This window comes from Drosophila biarmipes, chromosome X (genome assembly GCF_025231255.1).
Source record: "Drosophila biarmipes strain raj3 chromosome X, RU_DBia_V1.1, whole genome shotgun sequence".
In the NCBI taxonomy this organism is placed as follows: domain Eukaryota; kingdom Metazoa; phylum Arthropoda; class Insecta; order Diptera; family Drosophilidae; genus Drosophila; species Drosophila biarmipes.
This window is the reverse complement of record NC_066611.1, coordinates 11,511,541-11,522,194: the sequence shown is the minus strand read 5'-3', so window position 1 is coordinate 11,522,194 and position 10,654 is coordinate 11,511,541. Positions and strand designations below refer to the sequence as shown.

The 10,654-nt window shown below is 44.4% G+C and overlaps 1 protein-coding gene across 2 annotated transcripts; it reads left to right on the top strand.

The window, feature by feature from the left end:
* Nucleotides 1-1,649: 1,649 nt before the first annotated feature.
* LOC108025865 (phospholipid-transporting ATPase IF) lies at nt 1,650-9,957 on the top strand. 2 transcript variants are annotated; one of them, XM_017096535.3, is made up of 10 exons: nt 1,650-2,053; nt 5,012-5,219; nt 5,347-5,472; nt 5,821-6,367; nt 6,422-6,836; nt 6,906-7,669; nt 7,739-8,235; nt 8,385-9,198; nt 9,266-9,592; nt 9,654-9,957. In XM_017096535.3, exons 1-10 carry the CDS (start codon nt 2,018-2,020, stop codon nt 9,865-9,867), a joined length of 3,948 nt encoding a protein of 1,315 aa, XP_016952024.1. In that variant the 5' UTR covers nt 1,650-2,017; the 3' UTR covers nt 9,868-9,957. The 2 variants fall into 2 exon arrangements, with proteins under 2 accessions (XP_016952024.1, XP_016952023.1); XM_017096534.3 differs by lacking the exon at nt 1,650-2,053 and adding an exon at nt 3,510-4,393.
* The last annotated feature ends 697 nt before the right edge of the window (nt 9,958-10,654 follow it).

The following is a 10,654-nucleotide window of genomic DNA, read 5'->3' as shown; positions in this document are numbered from 1 at the left end:
CAAAACCGCGGGCTTATTCGCTCGCGGGAGAACGCAACCTCCCCTCCCCCCATTGAAAAACCAAAGAAAAAGAGAGTATCTGTGAGGATCGTATGTGGTTATATTGTGTCAACATTCGGAGAGTGCAGTGCACTGGCTATGCACGTATTTAGGGATATCTAAAAGTTGGTAAGACCCTGCTCTGGGTGTGGAAGGGGCATGCGAATGGTGTATGGGCACGGCTATGGCTATATATACATCATACATGAACAAGCATGGAAATGTCCGACCGGCTGGCCTATGTGTACGGCGGCTTTGTTAGTGGTATCGGTATCAACAATTCTTCGACAGTTTGCCGATAAATCAGTTTGCGCGTGGAAGGTCTCTCTTTCCTTTCACATTCGCTGTGCAATAATATATAGACGCATTCGCATATATATACATCTGTCTTATATATTTGATTTCGCCAAAAGAGCTGGCGGTTTGTTTACCTGTTTGTTTGGCTAGAGGACATCGGGTGATTGTCCAATCAACGCAGTACTTCAACTACTCAAACACAATTTAGTCGCCAAAAACATGGTAGGTTTTATCAAAAATAACACATCCTCGCGGATGTTCTTCACTCCCTTTAAATATTTTCACGACTCAACCAGAAAAGAGGTGTTTAAGCCAAAGTGCTAGTGTGTGTTAATATGATCTAAGTAAAAAAAAAAAATAAAAAAATAATTTTTTATTTTGAGAAAATAAGTATAGGAAATAGTTGCCTATCTATATCTAAAAAAAGGCTCGATTGATTGTGAAATATTTGCACTTTCCAACCACAAAAAAGGTGCTTAAGCCAAAGTGATCGTGTGTGATCTAAGTAAAAGAAATAAAAAAATAATTTTTTATTTTGAGAAAATAAATATAAGAAGTATTTATATCCACTGGCGAAATCTTGGCTATCGTTATCTGGAAAATAAGCTCGCTTGGTTGTGAAATACGCGGTGGTAAAACGATCTTTCAATAGTGCTTTCTGATAAATAAGTGCTCCCCATGGAGCTCGTCAAAATCCGGATTTCTTATCGGAATTTGTGGACCGTAAAGTGACGGCGAGATGTTGAGTTTAAGAAGTGAATTTACCTCGATCATGGTGACGAAAGTTTAGATACCCGTATCAGCCACACAGACTGGGCTACAGTGAACCCCACCCTGGGTGGAACATGCCCATGGCCGCACTTCATTCCGATTGTCGCTCAAACCTTCTCTGTCACCGTCGATTAGTCAGCTGAGGTGCCCGGCACTCAGATATACCCATAATCTTATCAGTTTTTTTTTTGGCAGTTTACATACAAGCAGATAGATATGGGTAGGTCTCGCGCCCCAGAGAGCCCCGTACTTAAAAGCTCTCGAAAGCAAGACTGTGCACCGAGAGATCGTTCGCTGGGTAGGATATCGGATTATGGACCCGGTGCTCCGGCACGGATCTCAGTTCGGGCAGTGCGCCTTGGCTGACAGAGGGTCTGTCCATGATCGGCCGCCTGGTTCGTTGTAAACTGAAAATAGTATGGTAAAACCCCCAAGCCACTCGACTGATAATGTGAAATGATATAATTCGTACACCCTCGAGTGACGTTGCGGAGTGCAATATTGTTTGTAATGTCCACTCGGTGCAGTGTTCCCTTTGCCTCCGATGCAAGGCACATCGGGTGTAGTACCCCAAAAAGTGCTGAAAGTGGTCTATTCTAAAACTAAAAGGGTGTGCAAGCTTCGACTATTGAACACTGATTGGCGGGACTTTACTCATCGGAATCTAACGAAGAGATTACCTGCCTAGTCGGCTATTGGTTTCAGAAAACAAAAAAAGTTATTCCCGATAAGCAATACGACGAATTCGTGGTAACGAAGTATTTTAGAGAGATACAGAAATCGGTCAGTTTTAGTCAGTTATGCTATTGTTCCGCGTCGGTGCCACATTGTTCCCCGATCCCAACGCATATATGAACCTGGAGAGTCTCTAGAAACCCCCCTTCGTAGTGGATAATATCGCGGGCACACCATGGGCAAGTTCTTCGACAGACTTCTGCAGAAAAGGGTGAGTTCCAGTATTGGCATTTGATTGTGTAACCGCCCTGGGAGCAAACCTATGCCATATGTGTTATAAGGTCATTGCAAAAGCATGGCAGTATTATGTGAATGTGCCTGGTAGTATCCATCAACTAATTTATATAGTATATAGAAAAGATAAGCGGCTATTAAAGTAACGCCGTTTGTCGATATGCGAGAGGAAAAAGACAGTGTGGGTTAGATAAGGTGGACTGCAACTCTTTAATCTTAGAATTCCATCACAAACTCCCTACTCGGTTTGGAATTGTAGCACGCCAAGTTACGGAGATCTGATTTTAGTAATCCCCCTAAATAAGTGGGGTTTCCCCTCCTAATATTTGGATTATCCTTTTGGCATTTGATAGATCTACCGCAGTGGTCGATAAATACGAATTTGAATCATGCGGAGATGGCTTTTTCGAATACGCAAAGTGGTAAGGGTAGCTTTTCGAATTAATCTTTCCTCTCTATGAGAAAAAAAGGGCCAAGCTGGACATCTGAGTCTCAAAGTGATAACATTTGTAATAGAGTTTTGGAACTGAGAGTGAATATATTTATAGGCTTACTTAATTTAAAATAATTTAAGTTAATATCAAAGGCCATCAAATGTGATATATTACACTATACCATTTCATTAAACCAATGGGTTTATGTCCCTGAACATAGAAGGGTTCTACGAAGTCTCCATTTTACAATGGAACTTTATTGGTGTTTTTATTACTTTGCACTCATGACGCAAACTTCTTTTCTATAATTACAAGAAGTTGGAAAATTAAAAAGGAATAATACCAGCTCCTTTGCGGAAATAACTCATAAGAAAAGAGGCTAAGATTAAATATCATTAAATACCATATATTACTATATTATTTCTTTAAACCAAGTGATTTATGTTCCTTAAAATAGAAGGGCTCTGGGAACTTTATCAGGGCAAACAGAAAGGCTACTAAGGTGCCATTTTGCAATGGAATTTTATTAGTGTTTAACTCTTTTTGTATTACAAGAAGATGGGAATTAAATAAAATATTTGTTAGCAGCTCCCATGCGGAAATAACTCAATTACCTGCTGGCCAAAATAACATGGGGAAAAGTCAGTGCCAGATCTCAAGCAATTGGTTTTTATGAGATTTGATTTGAGTGGGACGTCATCGAATTGACAATGCGGCAAATTAACTATGCACTTTGAACCTATTAGTTCCCGAATGTCTTCGTGTGTCGCCGCATACGCACATATGTATCTACGCTCGCTGCCAACTTACACTGGCGACGTCAATGGGTTTTGAGCTTTTATTGGGTGCCCGAAGCCGAAGCTACAGCTGTGGCGCTACGATCCGACCGATTTTGAAGCTGTGAATGGGTATGGGATGGGAATGGGAATGGGAATGGGTATGGGATCGCCATAGGTATGGGTATGGAAATGCAGATCGAGTTCTCAGTGTGAGAACGGCTTTTCGGGGGCGCACATCACGCGGCGATCTCTCCCGCGATCTATTAGACGTTGATCTAATAGAACATCTAGAAAGGATCTCGATGATCTGACACCTACTATAGAATAGTGACCAGTGTGTGTACCGAACGATAAGATCTATGTAAATTCGAGAGCAAATATGTACCCACCACTGATACATTGTGCAAATCCATAAAAACTCAATGTGTATAAATGTGTACCTCAATGGTCGTGGACATGCATCATAGAACTGTTCAATTGAAGTGTTAAAATTGCCCACTTAACATCGTTTTAAGGTTATACATTTAAGTGTGCTGAGAAAAAGTCGATAAATGTACAAATGTCTGTATGTGCATTAGGGCGGACCTTAGTTTCGGTTACTCCGGATAGAGCTATACCAAGGTTCCCCAAGCAAATGTGATAAGAACATGATCCAAATTTAAGGTTTTCCATTATCAGTTTCAATTTTTTAATGTTAATGCAATTAAATCGCGACGAAAATCGTAGTTCATAGAAAGCGTATGTGCGAGTGTCGATAGGTAAACAATAATTAACAATAGCCAAACAGCAGGTGTTTAAAAATGTGATTGCTCCAGAAACGCGAAAACGAGAGAGGTTCGTCGCAAAAGTTTCCATCGTATTGGCCGGAAAAATCCGTTCCCAGCGTGGATCCGCGGAAAGGCTTTTGAGAGATGATCGGACGCGCCAGTGGTCACACCGCTGCCAAATGCGTCGATCCTAGGGAGATGAACAATGAATTTCTTTGGCCATGACCATCTGAGCGGGTTTCGACGCATCGATCGGATTGGATCCTATCCCACGGCGGCGTGGGCGGACCAGGAATCGTTCCATCTGAAGGACGCCTTCCTGTGGAACTGGCATAAGGTGTGTGATATAATCATTGGGCTATCTGAAGTCTCGCCTACGAGATAGCCTCGAATGAGATCATAATCTAAATTGTTTTAATGTTTGTGTGATTGTAGTTTAAACTAAGCATCTACTAAAAAATGGGAAGTTCCTCAGGGTCAATATATCAAACTAGTTTAAGGAAAGTTATTGGTTTATATGCCCGTTTATAAAGAATCCACCCGATATTTTTTTTAAATCTATAGATAGACGAAGTTAGAAATGGGTATCTAATAGTTTTAAACAAATTTCAATCTTGCTTAGGTGTCGTATGCGTAATATTTACTTAAACTAACTTTACTAAACCTCTAAAAACGAGTAAATAAAAATATCCCAAATAGTATTATCATTTTTAAGAGGCTCTCTGTGCACTTGAACTTTTTGTTTACAAATTATTCCCTTGAAAGGTAGTCTATAAAATAGAAAGTAATTAATTAAAACATAATAAATATAATTCAACTATGTTTGGTGTTTTTATCACCTAGCTCTGTTTAAAAATGGACGCTGATTCATTATGAGTACATTGAACAAATACTCTGATAATACCAGTTCTTATCTGCATGTCTACATGTTTGCTGTTCGATCCATGTTTTCCAGGGCTCCAGAGTTAGTACAGGAAATGATTGGCTTCAAATACAAATCGGTGGCCCCCAGGATGTCAAGAAGAAAAGACCGAAGGGCCAAAATCGTATCAAATCAACCAAATACACATTGATCACATTCCTGCCACAAAATCTACTGGAACAATTTCGCCGCATTGCGAATTTCTACTTCCTGGTGATGACAATTATATCGCTCTTAATTGGTAAATACGTGGAAAACTATAAATCAAATTTTAATTTCAATAAATCCTAATTCCATTAGTATTTGAAAGTAAACTTAAGTATGTTTATAACTTGAAATAATATTTCCTAATGTCTATCTATCCTTAGATAGTCCTGTGTCACCGATGACCTCCCTTTTGCCCCTGGTATTTGTAATTGCTGTCACTGCAGCTAAACAGGGTTATGAAGATGTCCTGCGTTATAGGACAGACAACGTGGTCAATTCTTCACCAGGTGAGTACGCCATACATTCAAAAAAATTACATATAAAATTGGTAAACTGAAACATATTAAAATAAATGCTTATGTTTTCGAGTGACGGTTAAAGTGCGTGTTAACTATCTGTCCAAAAACCTGAAGACCTAATAAAACTGTCAAACAAGCTTTTCGATTTAAAAAAAATCATATATATGTTGTTATAAGAAATTGCAAATGCTTGAGAAAACTTAATTTTCTTAACAGGCACTTTGATTGTCCTTGAAAATTTAACCAGCACTCGAGAAAACGAACACAAATATAATTTTTAAAAATAAATTTTTAATTTCTCTTAATTTTAAACACCACCCCCGCTCCTTTTTCCAGTCACGGTCATCCGGGATGGCAAGGAGGCGATAATCAAGTCGGAGGACGTAATTCCCGGGGACTTGGTCGTCGTCGAGCGGGACTGCGATGTGCCCTGCGATCTGGTCCTGCTGCGATCCACAGATCCGCATGGCAAGTGCTTCATCACCACGGCCAACCTGGATGGTGAGTCCAACCTGAAGACGCTGATGGTGCCGCGGGACCTGCCCACCGTGGACCTGCAGGAGATGCACAAGCTGGGCATGATCGAGTGCGAGAGTCCCACCACCGATCTGTACAGCTTCAATGGCAAGATCGAGCTGAAGGGCGGCGAGGGTAGGATCCTGCCCCTGTCCACCGAGAATGTCCTGCTGCGCGGATCGCGGGTGAAGAACACCGAGTGCGTCATCGGATGCGCCGTCTACACGGGCATGATCTCCAAGCTGCAGCTGAACAGCCGGCTCACCCGGAACAAGAACGCCTCCAGCGAGATTTACATCAACCGCTTCCTGATCGTCATACTCGTCGCCCTCATCGCGATCGTCACCCTGCTCTACTTCCTCAAGAGGTGAGTTTTTGTGTTCGAATATCTACGATCGCCTAAACATATCCTTCTCTAAAGGTACAACGAGCTGTTTGTGATACCCAAGCTGACCTATCTGGGGGATGCGACGGACAGCTACAGCGTGAAGCAGTTCCTGCAGGACTACCTGTCCTTCCTCATCCTGTTCAACTACCTGATTCCCATCTCGCTGTATGTGACCATTGAGCTTCAGCGGGTGATTGGAAGCTGGTTCATGGAGTGGGACATCGAGCTGTACGAGAAGGAGACCGATCAGCCCTGCGTGGTGAACACCTCGAACCTGAACGAGGAGCTGGGCCAGATCAATATACTCTTCTCCGATAAGACGGGCACGCTGACCAAGAACGAGATGAACTTCCAGCAGTGCTCGATAGCCGGCAATAAGTTCCTGTTCAGGACGACGCGACTGGAGGACGAGGAGACCAAGGTCCTACTGGACATCAACAACTTCAATGTAGGTCAAAGTCTTTGAATAGCTTCTTTGTATAATATACTAATACATATATTTCCCCTAACTTTACAGGCCAACCAGCGCGTCTTCTTCCAGGCCTTGTCCATTTGCCACACGGTTCAGGTGGCCTCCGGTTCCTTGGAGGAGGCCGATGCGGGCAGCACCAAGCGGGAGCCGGTGGCCGCCATCAAGACGGGGCCGCCGGAGATGTACTCCATTTCGGACATCACCGAGGAGAGTCACAATGCTAGTCAGCAGAGCGAGCTCAATGTGAGCCACACCATCGATAACTCGGTGTCGGCTCATCCGAATGGCTCCAATTCGACGGCCACTTCATCGGATGTCAATCCTCTGCTCGTTTCCGACGACAGCTACGGCGTGGAGCGTCGCAAACGACCGGTGGTGGTGAAGAGGAGTCCCAACTTTGCCCGCTCCAATCGGATGCACAATCCCCCCAATGCCAGTGCCACCGGCATCGACTTGAATGTCAACCAGACTGACCTCAATGGTGCCCTAAATGGAGGAGAGACCACTCCCAATTTTCGACCCATTTCACTGCAATTCCGACGGTCTACCTCAGAGAAGGATCTGCAACAGTCCTGGGAGCCACAGAATGGTCAGGCTCCCGGCCACCGGAGGGCGCACTCCTATGGAGCGCCCAATGCCTACCTCACCAGCCCCATTGCAGCCAGCTCTCCGCCCACCAACGTCCTCTTCCGATCCACGAGCACCACTTCCAGGGAGTCCTACGCCGCACCCACCTTCACCCGACAGCCCACAATTCTCATGCGAGCCGAGTCGCAGCGCAGGAAAAACGAAATACGCGATTTCATATTGTAAGTACTTAAAACGGAATACTTAGTCTTATATTAAGTAGTTAACGTATTTCCTATATTCCTCCTCAGCACCTTGGACTATCAGGCTTCCAGTCCTGACGAGAAGGCTTTGGTGGAGGCCTGTGCCAATTTAGGAATGGTCTACACCGGAGACGATGATGAAACCCTTCGGGTGAGGATTGTGCCGCCCCACATGGACTACAAGCGACCATTTGCCAAGCCCAAGGAGGAAACCTTCCAGCGACTCCATGTGCTCGAGTTCACATCGGATCGCAAGCGAATGAGTGTAATTGTGAAGGATACGGAGGGCAGGAGGTGGATCTATACCAAGGGCGCCGAGAGCTACGTCTTTCCGCTGTGCGCCAACAGTTCGGCGGATCTGGTCTCAAAGACGGACAGCCACATCAGTGACTTTGCCCGCCTGGGTCTGCGCACCCTGGCCATTGCCCGTCGTCTGATTCCAGAGGAGGAGTACCAGGACTTCCTCGTAGAGCTGGCCCAGGCCAATAGCTCACTCGAGAACCGAAAACAACTAAGCGAGGAGTGCTACGCGAAGATCGAAAGCAGTGAGTATTAGTGAGGTTACATCTTAATTTTTTGTGTTTCTTTAAAATATATAAATGACTGCACTTTCCAAAAAGCCCGCGTTGGGCGCCAATTCTTGTATGTTCCTTCTTGTTTTGATCTGATATGACATCATATGTTCTCTCCAAAGATCTGGACCTGCTGGGAGCGACAGCTGTAGAGGATGCCCTGCAAGACGACGTGGCGGATACTTTAGTGTCCCTCCAGGCGGCTGGCATCAAGATCTGGGTGCTGACGGGCGACAAGGTGGAAACGGCCCTGAATATTGCCCTGTCCTGTGGACACATACCGCCCGATGCCAAGAAGTACTTCATCATTGACTGTAAGAACCGGGAGGAGATGCTGCTCCACCTGAACGCCCTGGACCGTGAGATCATATTCGGAATTGGTCAGGAGTGCGCCCTGCTCATCGATGGTAAGAGTCTGGGCGTGGCTCTGGCCGAGGCCAGTTCGGAGTTCCGGGATGTGGCCGTCAAGTGCACGGCTGTGCTGTGCTGTCGCCTGAGTCCGCTGCAGAAGAGCGAGGTGGTGTCGCTGATCAAGTCCTCCAACGAGAACTACAACACGGCCTCCATTGGCGATGGCGCCAATGATGTGTCGATGATCCAGGAGGCCCATGTGGGCATCGGAATCATGGGACGCGAGGGCAGACAGGCGGCCCGATGTGCCGACTTTGCCTTCGCCAAGTTCTGCATGCTGAAGCGACTGCTCCTCGTCCATGGCCACTATCACAGTGTCCGACTGTCGCTGCTGGTGCTGTACTTCTTCTACAAGAACATCGTCTTCATGGGCATCATGTTCCTGTTCCAGTTCCACACCCTGTTCTCCTCGTCCTCCGTCTACGACTCCCTGTTCCTCACCTTGTACAATGTAATATACACCTCGCTGCCCATTCTGTTCATTGCCATCTCCGAGAAGCCCTACACCGAGGATAAGTTAATGAGGTAATAACCACTACAGGATAGTAGCCAAAACGATATTTCTAAATCGAAACCTCTCTTCCTTAATCAGAACACCGCAGCTTTACAAGAAGAACACGGACAACAAGCAACTCCACTGGCCGTACTTCCTCATGTGGGTCCTCTTTGCCGTCTATCACTCGGTGATTATTTTCTACTTCGGCTTCTGCCTGTTCTCCTTCAACAACGTGATCCTGAACTACGGCCAGACGGTGGCCTTCTCCTGCTTCGGAACCCTCCTTATGTGGACGGTGGTGGTCGTGGTGAACCTCAAGCTTTGGCTCGAGTCCATGTACCTGTCCTATTGGTACATATTCACCATCATCATTTCGATACTGGGTTTTATGATCACAACGGTTATCTACAACGTTATCAATTTGTGAGTTGCCTTGATTTCTGGCTTGCTTTCTGGGTTAAATAATAATATTACATTTTTGTAGGGACTACGACACCGACATCTATTGGGCCTACAACAATCTGTTGGCCTCCCTGCCGGTCTGGCTGTGGATCCTGCTAACCTGTGTGGCCTGCCTGGTCCCTGACTATACCATCCGAATGCTCCGACGGGCCCTCAACATCAAGAGTTTCAGTATTTTCCCCGGAAAACAGCGAAAACTCAAAATGCGTGAAAAGTTCGAGTCCACATACTTGTAAAACGACTCGAGGCCATAGTTTTAAAAACCCCTTATTTATTTATTTCCTCTATGTATACAATTTTTTTTGTTAGATAAAAAGAATTTTTGTTGAAAAGTCACGGAGGTTTTACTCATTCTTTCCTTTGAAAGACTCGAAAATGTTTCCGCTTCTTGTAGAGAACCTTGAAAACCTATGCTACCACGGGCAATTAACTTGGTATTGTCAAGATGATAACAATTTTATCAGAGTGACACAAAGTTTTCAAGATCGTAGGATTTCAGATCAGTTTCAGTGCCTGAGGAGTGTTATGCTTTCCTATACCATTTTGGAAACATGTAATATATCATTTATTTGGTGTATTAATGGTTGTCTTACCATTTTTAAGAACGTTTAAATAGATTTAGGTGCTTTGTAACTGATCTTAAAAGAAATATCTTGTATATCATATATATATATCATGGTATGGTATAGGAATATAGGAATGATATATGATTATAGTACATAGTATACCTTAGTATTCGATATCGTATACCATAGTATAGTATAGAAAACACGTAGTTAGGGTGCAGTTTTACCATCATACCCCACGTTTTTGGGTGTATTTAATGGGGCGAACCTATAAATGGGCCTTACTGTACTGGGTAGTGCACTTGCTGAGTCGACCAGACCCCTTCTAGCCCCCTTACAATGTTATCTGGTTGATGGCGTCGTCGTCGTTGCTCCCATTTGCATTGCTGAAGCAATACCAAAAAGTTTTGATTGTGGGGCCGTTTTCATTGATAATGATATCTCGCATTCCGCATAT